Source organism: Papio anubis, chromosome X (genome assembly GCF_008728515.1).
Source record: "Papio anubis isolate 15944 chromosome X, Panubis1.0, whole genome shotgun sequence".
Classification (NCBI taxonomy): Eukaryota; Metazoa; Chordata; class Mammalia; order Primates; family Cercopithecidae; genus Papio; species Papio anubis.
This window is the reverse complement of record NC_044996.1, coordinates 123,210,137-123,230,754: the sequence shown is the minus strand read 5'-3', so window position 1 is coordinate 123,230,754 and position 20,618 is coordinate 123,210,137. Positions and strand designations below refer to the sequence as shown.

At 41.0% G+C, this 20,618-nt stretch overlaps 1 protein-coding gene and 1 long non-coding RNA gene across 3 annotated transcripts in view; one reads left to right on the top strand and one right to left on the bottom strand.

Moving 5' to 3' along the window:
- Positions 1-20,618, bottom strand: part of LOC110742111 — a 54,144-nt gene that overhangs the window by 15,771 nt on the left and 17,755 nt on the right. The gene's annotated exons all lie outside the window — the stretch shown is intronic.
- Positions 1-20,618, top strand: part of PHEX (phosphate regulating endopeptidase homolog X-linked) — a 226,664-nt gene that overhangs the window by 194,422 nt on the left and 11,624 nt on the right. For both annotated transcript variants that reach the window (XM_009197333.4, XM_003917492.5), the window contains 4 exons: positions 771-838; positions 3,328-3,458; positions 8,128-8,193; positions 9,188-9,292. In XM_009197333.4, coding sequence (XP_009195597.1) covers positions 771-838; positions 3,328-3,458; positions 8,128-8,193; positions 9,188-9,292 — 370 coding nt within the window. The remainder of the gene's footprint in view (positions 1-770; positions 839-3,327; positions 3,459-8,127; positions 8,194-9,187; positions 9,293-20,618) is intronic.

Below are 20,618 nucleotides of genomic sequence, written 5' to 3'. Positions count from 1 at the left end.
CCAGAAGTCATACCTGACCCCTTCCACTGCATTCTATTGGTCATAGCAAGCCCTAAGGCCAGTCCAAATTTAAGCAGAGGGAAATAGATTGCCTCTTGATGGGAGGAGGGGATGTGTGCATTCAGGGGTAGGTAGAATTGCTGGTGCGTTTTATAGATAATCTACCACATGCTTCTTCAGAGGTGAAGAGAAATGAAGTGGCACCTTTTTCAAATCTTTGCTATTCAGTTGTCATCTTGTCTACAACAGAAAGAGGAACGTGACTACCTTTGAAAATAGAGTGATCCCTTTTAATCTCTACTCTGTTCCTTTTTTTATGACTACATTTGGAAAACAATTTAACTTCTAAGATTATAGTGACTTCTCAGCAAGTTTCCAGATAAAAAATAAATTATATATTTACTGACAGGATCTTTTCTGCCCTGTTTTAGGTGTTCATAAATATATAGCTACAGCAGATATAAAATCATAGAAATCTTAAGGCTGAAAGGGACTTCAGAAGTCATATCTTTCACATCCCTAATTTCACAGAGTAGGGCACTATGGTTCATATGTGGTCATAATGACAATGTTAGAATTTGTATTTTCTTTGTCTATTTCAATTGGAAGGTATGTTTAGATTTTTTACAGCTTTTGGGTATGGTTATTAGATTGTTATTACCATGGTGACTAGAAAGCAGTTTATCTTGGCTTTCCATTGAAAAAATTAAAGGATTATGCTCTGAGATTCATGCTTGTAATTGTCTCCAAATTATGTATTTATGCCATAGATCTCTGAGTTATGGTGCTATAGGAGTAATTGTTGGACATGAATTTACACATGGATTTGATAATAATGGTAAGTACTGGTTCATTTTCTAAGCTGCTGCTTTTGTAATAATGTTGACTATATGGATGTTAATTGTTATGATTGTCTTTGCATAGCAGCAGCATCATAGCTTGAAGATTATCCAAAGCAATATGATTGCTGATTGAAAACTTTTCCTCGTGTCTTGCTGTGATGGCTTGCAATAAATAAACAACTGTTCCCATTGGTGATTGGGGTAGACTTTAAAAAGCAGCCTTGTAATTTCAATAAAATTAGCTTTGCATTTAGATCAGGATTGCTGTAGCTGCCACAATAGTTACGGGGACTGATTTATAGCTTCTCCCTTTGTCATTTATTCATCGTCTTGAGATTTTCTCCCTGGAGGAGCAAGCTCTGCTCCAACGATGATTATACATGCTGCCAAGTTAGGACTTGCTGAGTTAGGACTCTGGAGCTTGTCTGACTGATTCCCTTTTACGATTTCGAAAATTATGCAATGCTTATTCTCTATTTTTCTCTATACTGGCTTATATTCTGATTATTATTATTATCCTTATTGAGACAGAGTCTAGCTCTGTCGCCAGGCTGGAGTGCAGTGGCGCGAGCTTGGCTCACTGCAACCTCAGCCTCCCAGGTTCAAGTGATTCTCCTGCCTCAGCCTCCCGAGTAGCTGGGATTACAGGCATGTGCCACTATGCCCAGCTGATTTTTTGTATTTTTAGTAGAGACAGGGTTTCACCATGTTGGCTGGGATGGTCTCGATCTCCTGACCTCATGATCTGCCCACCTAGGCTTCCCAAAGTGCTGGGATTACAGGTGTGAGCTACCGCGCCCAGCCTATTCTGATTATTTTAAAGTCTATACTTTCCTAATAATCTATGTAATAGGATATACTTTGTATCCTGATGACATTTGAACAAAAGGAAAAAGCAGAATATGACATAAACTAAAGAAATGGCTTCCTTTGAGAGTCCTCATCATTGTTGATCAGCACTCTTCTCCTTTAACTTTGGAGTATTATTGGAAGGCCACGTGAAATCTCTGAAACTTATGGATTAGTAGCAAATGACTATCACATCCACACCCACACAATGATTTACAGGCAGTCTCAGGAACCAGCTGCCCTAAGGCAACGTTATATAGAAGGGGACCTCTTTCTTCCATCCCTGTAGTATCTCCAACATCCTTTCCTGGATGCCTACCCCAGGGCCAGAGACCCTCTGGCTCTTCTAGAAAAGTCTTCCTGTACTCCCACCAGCCCTTCCTTAATCACCTAGATTTTTTGCTCCCCTGGTCTTCCCTTTTCTGTTAAAATGTGGCTAACTTGTAGTTATCTGACTCTGCAGAGCTAGACTTTCTGCCTTTGGGTGTTTGGTTTATCTGAGATGAGAGTCTTAGCTAAGAAATAAAAGCTAATAGTCCTTTCTTCATTCTGAGCCTCTCGATAGGGAATTTAAGTACAGTTCCTCCCCAGAACCTTCTGGAGAACTTCTGGAGTCTTTCTCAAAGGACTGAATCTAATGGTGGCAATTTCACTCTGTAACCAATGCTTAGAACAGTGCATTGCACATATAAGTACGTGCCCGGTACCTATTTAATGATTGGTTGGTTAGTGGGTAGAGGACAGTGACTCCATACTATCCCGGGGGTGGTGTTAGTAGTAGGTAGCCTTGTTGAAGAGTTTTGGATTGTTCCAATTAACAGCTTTACTTAGGGGACTTTTTTTGTAAGCTGTGTAATTAAATTTAAACGATGCCTCTGATTCTCATAGTAACCTTGAATATAGAAGACAGTCTAGCAGCATCCAAATTTTGTTTCAAAGGATGTAGAGAAAATGAAGAGTGAGCACATAGCAAGAAAGCATGTATAATCTTTCTTCCCGTTATGTTTTGGAGATTTTCATTCTTATTCCAAGTTTTCTTTTTAGAGCAGTCTTCCTTGTCTAAGTAGGACAAATGGGTCTTCTATCCACACTAGTGGCTGTGGAATGATTCATAACAGAGGTTTTATGTGTCTTTCAGCTCCTGGCAACTTGGAGGAAATAGGTTCTTATAGGGCTGAGTCAGGGTCTATGATCGCACAGTATGGATGACTCACTGGGGCTATTCCTATGGATCGTTTGGAATTTCACTGGTAGTAGTGCTCTGATTGCCTCCATGGGCTTTCTGAATGAAGCCATTTTATTTCATAATCCAGTGAACATTTTGGGTCAAATCAGGTGAAGACACAGAATCCAAGATTGGATAAGACTAGTATATGTAATAAATTGATGAATCTCATTTTTAAGGTGCTCTTTGTTCCTTAGAAGGAAAGCACTTCCTCAATTGTCTTTATCCTTTTCACCCTTTTTACAATTAACCTGTGACATTGGAGAGAATGCAGGAGCTGATCTCAGGAAGAGTGTTCCCTGCTGTTATGACTGTTTTTTGAAGGCTTGTCGAGGTGAGGGAAAGGGAAGATGAATTTACTTTCCATAAATAACACAAATGTCTTCGAACTTTTTTTTTTTTTTTTGCTAGGTAGAAAATATGATAAAAATGGAAACCTGGATCCTTGGTGGTCTACTGAATCAGAAGAAAAGTTTAAGGAAAAAACAAAGTGCATGATTAACCAGTATAGCAACTATTATTGGAAGAAAGCTGGCTTAAATGTGAGTACAACTGTGGCTAAGGGGGCACCTTGTGGTTCATTTTTCCTCATTTGGACATTAGCTTGCTTTAAACCATTGGTTCTCAAAGCGTATTTACAAGATCAACAGCATCTGTCTTCCCTGGGAACATTCTTGAGTCCTACCCCATACCTACTGAATCAGAATCTTTGGGGTTGGGGCCTGGTCATCCCTTGACCAGGCATGAACTTTGTCCTGATATATTGCTAGGGCTGGAAAAATACCTCAATCCTTGCTATGCCTCAAATCTATTATACTTGTAGATGAATTTAGGTAAAAATCCATGTGCTTCTCTTACAGGGAATGTTTATAAACACTGACTTGGTTCTCCTGGTTCTTAAACCATGCTCAGCCCAAGTGAGACCACTGCTCATTCAGGCAGAGAAACCAGAGTCAGTATCCTTGAATGGTGTCTAGCACTTTTATCAGTGTCCTGGACAGCCATTTCTCTACCTATATTTTTTAAAATATCTACAACTGTGACATGTGAAGACCTAAAATGGGTGCTTCTGTGTATCTCTATATAGTACAGGGGTTTTCACACTGTGAAAATCTATCTGGAGTATATGTTGCTTCAAGAAAAGCATACAGAAAAGGGTTCTAGAGTCAGACATGGGTCCAAATCTAGGTTCAACTAGTTTTATGAACTTGGGTAAGTTACTTAATGTTCCTGAGTCTCAGCATCTTCATCTGTGAAATGGGTCAATGTTTCTGAACTCATTGATTTGTTGTAAGAATTAAATGAGCAAAGCAATACGAAACACTAGCACAAAGCCTGACACAAAGCAAGTGATCAATGAAAGATAGTTAATATTCCTGATCCTTTGTGAGATACTCATTAGTACCTTATCCCAGGAAAAAACAAAGCCAAAGATTTTTGGGTTAAACCCCCTCCCCCCAGAATAGAACAGTTTTCTTGGGGGAAGGGAATTTATATTTCCTTTTGATTATTATATACAGGCACGAAGATGAAACTTTTCACTTAATTGAAACAAATGTATCCCCATACTAGCCCTGAGAGATACAGATATTACTAAGTGTACAGGTTTTACATATGAGGGTCAAAGAAATTAAACTGAGGTTCAAAGAGATTAAAACCCATGTTAGAGTCTAGATTAGAGTTTATGTCTGTACGACTCCAAAGTCCATACTCCTTCCCCTATATCATGCTCGGGTTCTTATTTTAAATTCATTTTATATCTGGGTGATGTGTGGGTGGACTGCTCTTCACCATTCATTTTGGCCAAAGTGTCAGAGATTGAAACTTAATTCTGACAAATGTGTACCTTTGTCACAAGGACGATAGAAAGGGCATGCCTGTCTTAGCATAAATCCACTTAACCATCAGAAAACAGCTTCAGTTTCATTCCCACAGGAGAGTAGGTGGCTTCCTTTGTGGATATAAGGGCCATGCTTTATTTTTCTGGCTTCATTTATAGGAGCCATTCCTTTGTGCCTGAATCTTGCTTTGTAATGAATTCGGGGGAGCTCAGATGGGGCACTACAGATGCAGACTGTCAGCAGCTGTTGAGTCTTTTGTTGTTGTTGTTCCTTTTTGTAGCTGTTGAGTCTTGAGAGTCCAACCTAGGGCCATGTGGTCTACTGAGGCAGACCAGAGTTCAAGGAGCCAGAGGATGAGGCTGCTCCAAAAGGCTCTATTTTAGATATAAAGCTTAGACTGAATGGCTGGGCATAGTGACTCATGCCTGTATTCTAAACACTTTGGAAGGCCAAGGTGGGAGGATCACTTGAACCAAGGAGTTTGATACCAGCCTGGGCAACATACGGAGACCCCATCTCTACAGAAATTTTTTTAAAAAATCAGCTGGGTGTAGTGGTGCATGCCTGTAGTCCCAGCTACTCAGGAGGCTGAGGTGGAAGAATTGTTTGAACCCTATAGTGAGATGTGATCAAACCACTGCACTCTAGTCTGGGTGACAGAGAGAGAGAGCCTGTCTCAAAACACACACACACAACACACACACACACACACACACACACACACACACACACACACACAAACCTCAGAGTAAAAAGGAAGGAGATTAAATTTAATCTTCAAGAGCCAAGAGGAGTTAGGACTTGAGAAGGTAGCATATTAGGAAGCAAAGGCTCTGGAGACAGAAGACTGCTTGGGTTTGAATCCCAGTGACATGCGAGCAGTTTACTTCATCACTCTGACTTAGGTTCACTAGAAGCAGAGCCCAAGAAGGGGTTCCTTAGGTCATTGATTTTTTTGAGACAGTGTCTCGCTGTGTCACCCAGGCTAGAGTGCAGTGACGTGATCTCGGTTCACTGCAACCTCTGCCTCCCTAGTTCAAGCGATTCTTCTGCCTCAGTCTTCCCAGTAGCTGGGATTACGGGCGCCAGCCACCATGCCTGGCTAATTTTTGTATTTTCAGTAGATACGGGGTTTCCCCATGATGGCCAGGCTGGTCTCGAACCGCTGACCTCAGGCAATCTGCACGCCTCGGCCTCCCAGAGTGCTGGGATTACAGGTGTGAGCCACCGCACCCAGCCTAGGTCAGTGATTTATTCAGAAAGTAGTTTCAGGAAAAACCTATAATGGAATGAGGGAAACCTGTTGGTTTCAGGAAATGTTGAGCCTCACCCTGATTTCACAGAGGATTCTGGAGCACGAAGTGCACCACAGAAATTGTTCAGCCCAGGTACTGGGCTGTTCAAATTGCACATCAGTCAATTACTGGAAGGTGGGTTATAACCTCCCAGCAGTCTCCAGATGAGGTGACTCCCATAAGCTAAGGTTGATCTGGCTGTTAGCAGTTGTGGGAATGGGTGTACAGTTTAGGTAGAAAAGGGGATCTGGTGGGATATCAACATCTGCTACACACTCAGCTTTAGATCCTCGTTTGTTGAGCAAGGATGGTGGTAATTAGCACTTACCTCATAGGATTGTGGATAACAAAGAATAAACATAAAGCAGGAATGATAGCTTTTGTATACTGAAGCTAGGAGGGTCCTGAGTGATTACAGTGAATAATAGTTTCCAAAGATTTATTTTTATTCCTTGATATTGCTTGATACCTGGGTGACTGGGCTAGCTAAAAAGTAAAGAGTTGGTAAGATCCATGGCTTGAAAGTTTCAAGCAAGATATGTTAGTTTTCTGCTGCTTGCTATAACAAGTTACTATAAACTTAGTAGCTTAAAAGAACATAAATTTAATTTATTAGCATACAGTTCTGTATGTCAGAAGTCTGACATGGATCTCAATGGCCTAAAATCAAAGTGTCAGCAGGGCCACATTCCTTTCTAGAGGTTGTAGGGGAGTATCTGTTTCCTTGCCTTTTCTAGCTTTTAGAGGCTGCCCACATTCCTTAGCTCATGGCCCCTTCCTTTTTCAAAGCCAGCAATGGCCAGTGGAGTCTTCTCATGTTGCATCACTCTGACAGTCTCTCTCCTGCCTCCCTTTTCCTCTTGTAAGGACTTTTGTAATTACACTGGGTCCACCTGGACAATCCAGGATAAAGTCTGCATCTCGAGATCCTTAACTTAATCACCTCATGTAAGTCTCCTTTGCCATGCTTTATTTTTCCAGCTTCATTTTGTAGGGACCATTCCTCTGTGCTTGAATCTTTCTTTGCAGTGAATAAGGTAACATATTCACAGATTCCAGGGATTAGGATGCAGACATCTTTGGGAGGCCGTTATTCTGCCTATTACACAAGAGTTGAAAGACTTTTCTGTAAAGGGCCAGATAGTAAAAAATTTAGGCTTTGTGGGGCGTATGGTCTTGTTACAATATTTAATTCTGCCATTGTAGCAAGAGAGCAACTATAGACAATACATATATGAGTGGGCATGACTGTGTCCCAATAAAACTTGATTTAGGAACACCAAAATTTGAATTTCATATAATTTTCATGTGCCACAAAATATTATTCTTCTTTTGATTTTTCCCCAGTTGTTGAAGTAGGTAAAATCCAGTCTTACCTTGCAGCCTGTACAAAAACAAGGAGCAGGTTGGATTTGGCTTGTGGGCTGTATTAGTTTAGAATATTTTTGTCCTAGCTCATTTAAAGTTTTAAGAAACAATCTTGAATATTTGCAATAATTTCTTTACCATGCTTGGCTGGTTGTCATACATATTGCAGACCTCAACCTTGTGATCTGTACTCCTTCTGTTTGATTTTTGTTACCTGGGAGAACCACTTTCCTTTTAATTTTTCATGGAAATTGCTGAAGGTAAAATGATGATAGTTGGTCTATGAAATCTTGTTCCAGTGTGGATGGTAAATTTTTGGAAACACAGGCACAATGAGAAGAATACTGAAATTATATGAGTTAATCAGAGAAAGTAACCTGTGTATTGACATTCCTATTTTTTCCCATTAAACCAGAGTCACTCAGAATATTGTTAACATTTTATTGGAGCTGGCTAGATTGGTTAGAATGAAGAGGTAGGTGACAAAGAAGTGTGTACCATAATAAAATAGAAAGTATTATATTCAGGAGCACCTTGCTGAGGATAGTGTGCCATCTTACAATAAATTATGCCTACCTCTGATTTATTGGATGTGATTTTCTCTTTAAAATATGATACTTTTCTTGCTATAATACTCATGCCCCTTGCTGAATGATAGTTGAGCATGAAACACTCATTTTTTTTTTTTCCTTTTTTCTTTCTGTTAGGTCAAGGGGAAGAGGACCCTGGGAGAAAATATTGCTGATAATGGAGGCCTGCGGGAAGCTTTTAGGGTATGTGCTGCTACATTTGCTGTGGTTCTAAAAATCAAGCCATAAAACACCATATGGGTGTCCCTCAATTCATACCACAGCCATGTTCTTGAGGAGTTAGATATTATGGAATTTCTGTAAATAGAAGTGTGTCTCCCTGTTGACCCTATTATATAAATAGAACTATATTTCTTTCTTTTTGGGGTGTAAGGTCACCCTAAAGAATAATATTTATTAAGAATCATGTATTTAAAGAATAGCTTTTAGAAAATACATTCACCATCAGATCGAAGCATGCTACAGCAATCTCCTTGGGGCTAGGTTCATTTGTTTTCCTGAGTACAGGTGTTTCTGTAGTCTTCCTATAAATTTCTCTGAAAACATCAAACTTCTAAATTATGACCAGAGGGCAGTGGTTCTCATATACTGGGCCAAGTGATAGTTCCTAATAACGTTTTCATCATCCATTAGTTTGTGGTCAAATAAGAAGCATAAGGATAATGCAGAAAGATTTCATAAAGCTAAATGCATTCAATTTAATGACCAGACTGTTATTCACGGTTATATCCTTCCTATATTCTAGTTGAAATATACTTTATTTTATAAAATGAGGGCACTAGAAGATGATAGTTTTTCTCTTACGTGTCAAAATGAAAAAAGGTGATATGCAGACCCCAAAATGTATTGCCATAGGGGCCTTGCCATTGTATTAGATTTGTTTGTCCCCTGGTAGGAAGAGAAAGAACAGCTTTTTTCCCCCAAGAGTTATTTAATATCTGAACGCTTTGGTCCAGCTGCTTTGGTATACATTGAGCATAAGGCCTTTCTGCAGGTGTACCTGCCTCACTGGTAAGCAACAGGACAGGGACTTGTTTCCAGGTGTTTCTTTTCTTAAAGAAAATTTTGACATGATGCATTTTGCACGTGGCAGGAGTAGACATTTACTATTCCTGTGCTAGATGAGAAAAGAGAAAAACCCACCATTGCAGAGACTCATCTCTTCTTCTCTCACCAGGCTTACAGGAAATGGATAAATGACAGAAGGCAGGGAGTTGAGGAACCTCTTCTACCAGGCATCACATTCACCAACAACCAGCTCTTCTTCCTGAGTTATGCTCATGTGAGTAGACTGAGGAAGGGGCATCAGGGATGAGATGCAGGACTTGAATTTGCTCCCTTGATCAAAGATTTCAAAAAGTTTAATGGTATGACTTTGATTTTTAGCAAAAGTTTTATCTTGCTGATTATTTTTAGGGTAAATCTCACCTCCTTAACGTTCTATAGTACATAATTAATTAACTGATTGAATCAAGGTGTATTGGTATTTTTTAAATCAAATGGGTTACTAGCCCTGCGGTAATTCATTTGATAGTTCCTCAATGTATCTTGACTTCTTAATGTGTTTGATACTATTTGTAACCATTTCTAATAACTTGTTCTTTGGCTTTCACGGGCCTGCCCTTTCCTATATTGCTTCTCCTTTGCCTCATTTGCTGACTTTATGCCGCCACTCTCAGCCTGTGGGGGACCCTCAGGGTCATGTTCCCAACTATCTAATGCATATGCAGAGACCCTTAGAGCTGAAAAAGAACAAAGGCAAGGAGAGTCATGTCACTCTTTTGTGAGTTTAATAGGCTCTTGGAGCAGAAATTGAAAGGAAGATGTGCACGAAATACAGCACAATTCTGAGTTTGAGTCTCTGGCTAATGAGGCAAGTGCCAAATCTTTATTAGTTATTACACTGGTTCATGTCATAAACATACAGGCAACCTCTTCAGTCAGGGATAGGTCAATAAAGGTTTTCTAATGAATGGCCTCACAGTGGGCAAATGTGTATGTGTATGCTCAAAGCTAGACAAAAATTTTCATCAGTACAACCTTTTGTTCCTAAGTCTTTGCTTTCACTGCTAAGTAAGCTCATTCTCACACAAGTCTTCTATCATTCACTTTGGTCAAAGGATTCTTGCTTGCCTGGGGTCTTTTATTTCTTAAAGCTAATATAAAAACACTAAATAAATTATTATTTAGCATCCTGATGTCAACAAAACTCTAGTCAACAACATGACGTACCTTTTAGTCTTCCTGTTTCTATCATCTCATCCTATATTTAGATTTTCCTGGTTAGAAAGCCTGGATTCTTAGGTCTTATTTGAGGCATCTGTCCTCATTTTTATAACATGTATTCCAGAAGCCAGATGTTTCATACTTTTTTTAAAATTATACTTTAAGTTTTGGGGTACACATGCAGAACGTGCAGTTTTATTACATAGGTATACATGTGCCATGGTGGTTTGCTGCACCCATCAACCCGTCATCTACATTACGTATGTCACCTACATTAGGTATTTCTCCTAATGCTATACCTCTTCTAGCCCCCAACCCTCCAACAGGCCCTAGTGTGTGATGTTCCCCTCCCTGTGTCCATGTGTTTTCATTGTTCAACTACCACTCATGAGTGAGAACATGCGGGGTTTGGTTTTCTGTTCTTGTGATCATTTGCTGAGAATGATGGTTTCCAGCTTCATCCATGTCCCTGCAAAGAACATGAACTCATTCTTTGTTACGGCTACATAGTATTCCATGGTGTATATGTGCCACATTTTCTTTATCCAGTCTGTCATTGATGGACATTTGGGTTGGTGCCAAGTCTTTGCTGTTGTGAACAGTGCTGCCATAAACATGCGGGTACATGGCATCTTTACAGTAGAATGATTTAAAATCCTTTGGGTATATACCCAGTAATGGGATTGCTGGGTCAAATGGGATTGCTGGTTCTAGATCCTTGAGGAATTGCCATACTGTCTTCCACAATGGTTGAACTAATTTACACTCCCACTAACAGTGTAAAAGTGTTCCTATTTCTTTACATCCTCTCCAGCATCTGTTGTTTCCTGACTTTTCTAATAGGCTTGAGGTGGTATCTCATAGTGGTTTTGATTTGCATTTCTCTAATGCCCAGTGATAATGAGCATTTTTCCATATGTTTGTTGGCTGCATAAATGTCTTCTTTTGAGAAGTGTCTGTTCATATCCTTTGCCCACTTTTTGATGGGGTTGTTCGTTTTTTTCTTGTAAATTTGTTTCAGTTCTTTGTAGATTCTGGATATTAGCCCTTTGTCAAATGGATAGATTGCAAAAATTTCTCCCATTCTGTAGGGTGCCTCTTCACTCCGGTGATAGTTTCTTCGGCTGTGCAGAAGTTCTTTAGTTTAATTAGATTCCATTTGTCAATTTTGGCTTTTGTTGCCATTGCTTTTGGTGTTTTGGACATGAAGTCTTTGCCCAAGCCTCTATTCTGAATGGTATTGCCCAGGTTTTCTTCTAGGATTTTTATGGCTTTAGGTCTTATGTTTGTTTAAGTCTTTAATCTACCTTGAGTTAATTTTTGTATAAGGTATAAGGAAGGGATGCAGTTTCAGTTTTCTGCATATGGTGAGCCAGTTTTCTCAACACCATTTATTAAACAGGGAATCATTTCCCCATTGCTTGTTTTTGTCAGGTTTGTCAAAGATCAGATGGTGGTAGATGTGTGGTGTTATTTCTGAGGGCTCTGTTCTGTTCTGTTGGTCTATATATCTGTTTTGGTAGCAGTACCATGCTGTTTTGGTTACTGTAGCCTTGCAGTAAAGTTTAAAGTCAGGTAGTGTGATGCCTCCAGCTTTGTTCTTTTTGCTTAGGATTGTCTTGGCTATATGGGCCCTTTTTGGTTCCCTATGAAGTTTAACGTAGTTTTTTCCAGTTCTGTGAAGAAAGTCAATGGTAGCTTGATGGGGATAGCATTGAATCTCTAAATTACTTTGGAAAGTATGGCCATTTTCACAATATTGATTCTTCCTGTCCGTCAGCATGGAATGTTTTTTCCATTTGTTTGTGTTCTCTCTTATTTCCTTGAGCAGTAGTTTGTAGTTCTCCTTGAAGAGGTCCTTCACATCCCTTGTAAGTTGTATTCCTAGGTATTTTATTCTATTAGTGGCAATTGTGAATGGGAGTTCACTCATGATTTGGCTCTGTTTGTGTGTTATTCGTGTACAGGAATGCTTGTGATTTTTGCACATTGATTTTGTATCCTGAGACTTTGCTGAAGTTGCTTATCAGCTTAAGGAGATTTTGGGCTGAGACGATGGGGTTTTCTTAATATACAATCATGTCGTCTGCAAACAGAGACAATTTGACTTCCTCTCTTGCTATCTGAATACCCTTTATTTCTTTCTCTTGCCTGATTGCCCTGGCCAGAACTTCCAACACTATGTTGAATAGGAGTGGTGAGAGAGGGCATCCGTGTCTGATGCCGGTTTTCAAAGGGAATGCTTCCAGTTTTTGCCCATTCAGTATGATATTGGCTGTGAGTTTGTCCTAAATAGCTCTTATTATTTTGAGATACGTTCCATCAGTACCCAGTTTACTGAGAGTTTTTAGCATCAAGGGGTGTTGAATTTTGCCAAAGGCCTTTTCTGCATCTATTGAGATAATCATGTGGTTTTTGTCATTGGTTCTGTTTATGTGATGGATTATGTTTATTGATTTGCATATGTTAAAACATCCTTGCATCCCAGGTATGAAGCCAGCTTGATCATGGTGGATAAGCTTTTTGGTGTGCTGCTGGATTTGGTTTGCCAGTATTTGATTGAGGATTTTCGCATCGATGTTCATCAGGGATATTGGCCTGAAATTTTCTTTTTTTGTTGTGCCTCTGCCAGGTTTTGGTATCAGGATGATGCTGGCCTCATAAAATGAGTTAGGGAGGATTCCCTCTGTTTCTATTGTTTGGAATAGTTTCAGAAGGAATGGCACCAGCTCCTCTTTGTACCTCTGGTAGAATTCGGCTGTGAATCTGTCTGGTCCTGGACTTTTTCTGATTGGTAGGCTATTAATTGCTGCCTCAATTTCAGAACTTGTTATTGGTCTATTCAGGGATTCAACTTCTTCCTGGTTTAGTCTTGGGAGGGTGTATGTGTCCAGGAATTTATCCATTTCTTCTAGATTTTCTAGTTTATTTGCATAGAGGTGTTTGTATTTCTGTGGGATCAGTGGTGATATCCCCTTTATCATTTTTTATTGCATTTATTTGATTCTTCTCTTTTATTCTTTATTAGTCTGGCTAGTGGTCCATCTATTTGGTTGATCTTTTTAAAAAACAGCTCCTGGATGCATTGATGTTTTTGAAGGGGTTTTCATGTGTCTATCTCCTAAAGTTCTGCTCTGATCTTGGTTATTTCTTGTCTTCTGCTAGCTTTTGAATGTGTTTGCTCTTGTTTCTCTAGTTCTTTTAATTGTGATGTTAGGGTGTCAATTTTAGATCTTTCCTGTTTTCTCTTGTGGGCATTTAGTGCTATAAATTTCTCTCTACACACGGCTTTAAATGTGTCCCAGAGATTCTGGTACTTTGTGTCTTTGTTCTCATTGGTTTCAAAGAACATCTTTATTTCTGCCTTCATTTTGTTATTTACCCGGTATTCATTCAGGAGCAGGTTGTTCAGTTTCCATGTAGCTGTGTGGTTTTGAGTGAGTTTCTTAATCCTCAGTTCTAATATGATTGCACTGTGGCCTGAGAGATTGTTTGTTACGATTTTCTTTCTTTTGCATTTGCTAAGAAGTGTTTTACTTCAAATTATGTGATCAATTTTACAATAAGTGCAATGAGGTGCTAAGAATGTATATTCTGTTGATTTGGGGTGTAGAGTTCTGTAGATTGCCTATTAGGTCCACTTGGTCCAGAGCTGAGTTCAAGTTCTGAATATCTTTGTTAATTTTCTGTCTCGTTTATCTAATATTGACAGTGGGGTGTAAAGTCTCCCACTATTATTGTGTGAGTCTAAGTCTTTTTGTAGGCCTCTAAGAACTTGCTTTATGAATCTGGGTGCTCTGTATTGTGTGCATATATATTTAGGATAGTTAGTTCTTCTTGTTGCGTTGACACCTTTACCATTGTGTAATGCTCTTCTTTGTCTCTTTTGATTTTGTTCATTTAAAGTCTGTTTTATCAGAGATTAGGATTGCCACTTCTGCTTTTTCCTTTCCATTTGCTTGGTAAATATGCCTCCATCCCTTTATTTTGAGCCTATGTGTGTCTCTGCACGTGAGATGGGTCTCCTGAATACGGTACACCGATGGGTCTTGACTTTTTGCAGTTTGCCAGTCTGGGTCTTTTAATTGGAGCATTTAACCCATTTACATTTAAGGTTAGTAGTATTATGTGTGAATTTGACCCTGTCATTATGATGCCAGCTGGTTATTTTGCCCATTAGTTGATGCAGTTTCTTCATAGTGTTGATGGTTTTTACAATTTGGTATGTTTTTGCAGTGGCTGGTACCAGTTGTTCCTTTCCATGTTTAGTCCTTCCTTCAGGAGCTCTTGTAGGGCAGGCCTGGTGGTGACAAAATCTCTCAGCATTTGCTTGTCTATAAAGGATTTTATTTCTCCTTCACTTATGAAGCTTAGTTTGGCTGGATATGAAATTCCTGGTTGAAAATTCTTTCCTTTGAGAATGTTGCGTATTGGCCCTCACTCTCTTCTGGCTTGGAGAGTTTCTGCCTAGATATCCTCTGTTAGTCTGATGGGCTTCCCTTTGTGGGTAACCCAACCTTTCTCTCTGGCTGCCCCTAACACTTTTTCCTTCCTTTCAACCTTGGTGAATCTATTATGTGTCTTGGGCTGCTCTTCTCGAGCAGTATCTTAGTGGTGTTCTCTGTATTTCCTGAATCTGAATGTGGGCCTGTCTTGCTAGGGAGGGGAAGTTCTCCTGGATAATATCCTGAAGAGTGTTTTCCAACTTGGTTTCATTCTCCCTGTCACTTTTAGGTACAGCAATAAGACATAGATTTGGTCTTTTCACATAATACCATATTTCTTTTCACTCCTTTTTCTCTAATCTTGTCTTCTCATTTTATTTCATTGAGTTGATCTTCAATCTCTGACGTCCTTTCTTCCGCTTGATCAATTTGGCTGTTGATACTTGTGTATGCTTCACAAAGTTCTCGGGCTGTCTTTTTTAGCTCCATCAGGTCGTTTATGCTCTCTAAACTGGTTATTCTAGTTAGCAATTCATTTAACCTGTTTTCAAGGTTCTCAGCTTCCTTGCATTGGGTTAGAACAAGCTCCTTTAGCTCGGAGCAGTTTGTTATTACCCACCTTCTGAAGCCTACTTCTGTCACTTCATCAAAATCATTCTCCGTCCAATTTTGTTCCCTTGCCGGCAAGGAGGTGTTCTGGTTTTTGGAATTTTTAGCCGTTTTGTGCTGGTTTCTCTGCATCTTTGTGGATTTATCTACCTCTGGTCTTTGATGTTGGTGACCTTCGGATGGGGTATTTTAGTGGACGTGCTATTTCTTTCTGTTTGTTAGTTTTCCTTCTTACAAACAGGCTCCTCTGCTGCAGGTCTGCTGGAGTTCTACTCCAGACCCTGTTTGCCTGGGTATCACCAGCAGAGGCTGCAGAACAGCAAAAATTGCTGCCTGTTCTTTCCTCCAGAAGCTTCGTCCCAGAGGGGCACCTGCCAGATGCCAGCCAGACCTCTCCTGTATGAGGTGTCTGTCGGCCCCTACTGGGAGGTGTCTCCCAGTCAGGATACACGGGGGTCAGGGACCCACTTGAGGCAGTCTGACCTTTAGCAGAGCTCGAACGCTGTGCTGGGAGATCTGCTGCTCTCTTCAGAACTGTCAGGCAGGGACGTGTAAGTAAGTCTGCTGAAGCTGTGCCCACAGCCACCCCTTCCCCCAGGTGCTCTGTCCTAGAGAGATGGGGGTTTTAATTCCCTGACTGGGGCTGTTGCCTTTTTTTCAGAGATGCCCTGCCCAGAGAGGTGACATCTGCAAGTCTGGCTACCGTGGCTTTGCTGAGCTCCTCCTGGTTCAAACTTCCCAGTGGCTTCATTTACACTGTGAGGGTAAAACCACCTACTGAAGCCTCAGCAATGGGGGATGCCGCTTCTTCTCCCACCAAGCTCGAGCATCCCAGGTCGATCTTAGACTGCTGCTGTGCTGGCAGTGAGAATTTCAAGCCAGTGGATCTTAGCTTGCTGGGCTCTGTGGGGTTGGGGCCCGCCAAGCCGGACCACTCGGCTCCCTGGCTTCAGCACCGCTTTCGATGGGAGTGAATGGTTCTGTCTTGCTGGCGTTCCCACCACCACTGGGGTATCAAAACAAACAAACAAACCACACACACAGAAAAACAAGAACAACAAAAAATCTCCTGCAGCTAGTTCAGTGTCTGCCCAAACGGCCGCCTAGTTTTGTGCTTGAAACCCAGGGCCCTGGTGGGGTAGGCACCGGAGGGAATCTCCTGTTCTGCAGGTTGTGAAGACCATGAGAAAAGTGCAGTATCTGGACTGGAGTGCACGGTTCCTCAGGCTGAGTCCCTCATGCCTTCCCTTGGGTAGGGGAGAAAATTCCCTGACCCCTTGCACCTCCTGGATAAGGTGACACCAGACCCTGCTTAGGCTCACCTTCTGTGGCCCTGCACCCACTGTCCAACCAGTGCCAATGAGATGAACTGGGTACCTCACTTAGAAATGCAGGAATCACCCACTTTCTGCGTTGATTTAGCTGGGAGCTACAGACCGGCGCTTTTCCTATTTGGCCATCTTCTAGTTCTTCTTGATGTTTTATACTTTTAAGTGCTTTTCAGATTCAACATCTTCTCTCCTGTTTTAGACAGTTTAGGCTGCTATAAACAAAGTGTAAAAGTGTCATAGACTAGGTGGCTTATAAACAACAAATTTATCACAGTTCTGGAGGCTGGAAGTCTCAGATCAGAGTGCTAGTGGGATCGAGTTCTGGTGCGGGCTTTCTTCTGGGTTACACACAGCCAATTTTTCTCTGTGTCCTCACATGGTGGAAAGAGCTACCTAGCTCTCTGGCCTCTTATATGGGTACTAATCCCATTCATGAGGGCTCCACCCTCATGATTTAATTGCCTCCCAAAGGCCCAACTCCTAATACCATCACATTGATTAGGGCTTCAACATAAGAATTTTGGGGGACAGAAACATTTAGTCCATAGCATCCCCATTACCCTATCTCATCATATATAGGCATAATCTTAATATCCTCTACTCTGGATTATCCCAACAGCCTTATGGAATGTTAATCTGACTTCAGCATTTTTACATACCATTGAAATCCCACTTTTATTTCATTACCAACCTGCTTGAAAGAACTACAGTGGCTCCCAAATGCCTACCACATTGAAGCCAAACACCTCCATCTGCCTTCCCAAATTTCCAACTCCACCCAATCCAATTCAATTTCCCATAACTTCACTGGGTGAGAAAAAAAACTCAGCCTTAATGGGGCAAGTATCCTCACTTCTACCCTACAATGTCATGCCCATTACTGTCTCTCTGGCTTTGCTTCTGATTCTCCTTCTATAATGCAACCCTTCCTACTCTTCCCCCTCAGATGATTATTCAATGTAAGATTATTCAATGTAAGCTTCATCCTTTAGGATCCATATTGAGTTCCATTACCTCCACATCTTCCCAAGGACTCCAGTCCTTATTATTTTATTTTATCTTCAACTCCTTTTACACTTACTTTCATTACTATGCAGTTGAGTACCTAACCGCTCTCCAAATGTTCAAGAATTTTAGTTTTCATAGATAGAACTTTCTAGAGTTGGGATTGGCAAACTAGGGCCAAATATGGCCTGCTGTCTTTTTGTAAATAATGTTTTATTGGAAAGCAGCCACATTCCTTCATTTATTCATGATCTGTAGCTGGTTTTGTGCTACAGTGCCAGAGTTGAATAGTTGAAACAGGGACCTTATAGTCTTCAAAGCCTAAAATCTTTACCATCTGTCTCTTTCCAGAAAAAGTTTGCTAACCCCTGCTCTAGAGGACAAAGTACAGTGATCTATCAGTTCTTACTATTTACATCCTAGCCCACAATATCTCTTTGTAAAAAAAAAAACTAATTGATGATAGTGATGTTACTTATAATTCTGAAATGTTTCCAGATATAATACCAAACTATATCTGATTTATTTTAAACTAAAGAGATTTGGTGGGGGGTTGGGGGGGCGGGGAGTGGAAAGCTATTTTATATCACTAGTGAGAAATTTATCTTGGATCTTTTCCCACTGACAGAATGAGGAGATTTTTCAATCTTTTGCACTTTAAAGTAAGTCTGCTTATGAGGGGTAAAATTACTTTCCCTCCTGGGAAGGTACTAAGAAAACAGTAGCAGGCATAATGTGTTTTCAGAAGTCTCTTAAGTGATATATTAAGCAAAGACAATACTATATTATAGTGTAAGAGTGTAAGAAGAAATAATATAATAAAAGAGGTTAAATCAAATGCCAGAAACTACTTCACATTAGCCAGCTTCTGAGGAAATTAAGGAATCACATTACAAAACATATTCAAAGTCAAATTCAGAACCAATGTAACTGGTGGTTTATCTTCATCAAAAGCAACAACATCATATCACCTTTCCTGCTTTCTATATCCCTGCAGTTGCTGAGACCTCTAATTTTTCTCAGATATTCTTCTAATCCTTCTACTTCTTTCCGTTCTATTTTCTACTTATTTAGTGGATATCCGTTCTTCCTGGTATCTATAAATAATCTAACTAGTCTCTAATTTCTTCCTTCCATTGTACACCCCTGCCAGATAAATCTTTTTAAAAATCTGGATTTTATTATTTTCCTACTGAAGAATGACTTTTAAATATAGTTTAAACACTCTGGACAGCTGCTCAGGACTTCAGATATCTGACACTGTCCTTCTTCTCCCACTGCTGCCCGTTATGCACCATATACTCCAGCCTAGTTGAATGTCTTGTTCTCTTTCCCCTCAAACATATCTTTGCTCCCATTTCCCCCTCCACTTAGAATATTTTTTCCATATTTATGTGTCCTAGTTCAATTCATAAAGACCATATCATATCTCAAGTCATATGGCAAGTCAGGATAAAGTAGGTTATGCTGCAGAAACAACACAACAAAAGTTTATTTCTTGTTCACTCTCCATGTCCAACAGGAGTCAGCAGTGGGGCTCTTGTGGTTTTTACTCAAGAACTTGGGTTTTGGGCCAGGCACAGCCTGTAATCCCAGCACTTTGGGAGGCCAAGGTGGGTGGATCGCCTGAGGTCAGGAGTTTGAGACCAGCCTTGCCAACATGGCCAAACCCCGTCTCTCCAAAAAAAAAAAAAAAAAAAAAAAAAAAGAAATACAAAAATTAGGCAAGATGGCCTAATAGGAACAGCTCTGGTCTGCAGCTCCCAGTGAGGCTGACACAGAAGGTGGGTGATTTCTGCATTTCCAACCAAGGTACCTGGTTCATCTCACTGGGACTGGTTGGACAGTGGGTGCAGCCCACAGAGGGTGAGCCGAAGCAGGGTGGGACATTGCTTCACCCCAGAAGCACAAGGGGTCAGGGGATGTCCCGTTCCTAGCCAAGGGCAGCCATGAGAGACTGTACCAGGAGGAACAGTGCACTCCAGCCCAGATACTGTGCATTTCCCACAGTCTTCGCAACTGGCAGACCAGGAGATTCCCTTCAGTACAGGGCTTGGCAGGTCCCACCCCCATGGAGCACAGCAAGCTAAGATCCACTGGCTTGAAATTGTCGCTGTTAGCACAGCAGTCTGAGGTTGACCTGGGATGCTTAAGCTTAGAGTTGGGAGGGGCGTCTGCCATTGCTGAGGCTTGAGTAGGCAGTTTTACCCTCACAGTATAAACAAAGTCACTGGGAAGTTTGAACTAGGCAGAGCTCACAGCAGCTCAGCAAGGCCACTGTGACCAGACTGCCTCTCTAGGCAGGGCATCTTTGAAAAAAAGGCAGCAGTCCCAGTCAGGGAATTATAAATAAAACCCCCATCTCCCTGGGACAGAGCATGTGGGGGAAGGGGAAGGAGCAGCTGTGGGCACAGCTTCAGCAGATGTAAACGTCCCTGCCTGACAGCCAGTGCAGCGGTCAAGCTCTGCTAAGGGTCAGACTGCCTCCTCAAGTGGGTCCCTGACTCCCATGTATCCTGACTGGGAGACACTTCCCATTAGGGGCTGACAGACATCTCATACAGGGATAGCTCTGACTGGCATCTGGCAGGTGCCCCTCTGTGGACAAAGCTTCCAGAGGAAGGAGCAGGCAGCAATCGTAGCCTTTGCTGGTGATACCCAGGCAAACAGGGTCTGGAGAGGACCTCCAGCAAACTCCAGCAGACCTGCAGCAAAGGAGCCTGAAAATCCACGAAGATGGGGAGAAACCAGTGCAAAAAGGCTGAAAATTCCAAAAACCAGAATGCCTCTTCTCCTTCGAGGATCATTAGCAAGGGAACAAAACTGGATGGAGAATGATTTTGATGAATTGATAGAAGTAGGCTTCAGAAGGTGGGTAATAACAAACTGCTCCGAGCTAAAGGAGCTTGTTCTAACCCAATGCAAGGAAGCTAAGAATCTTGAAAACAGGTTAAATGAATTGCTAACTAGAATAACCAGTTTAGAGAAGAAG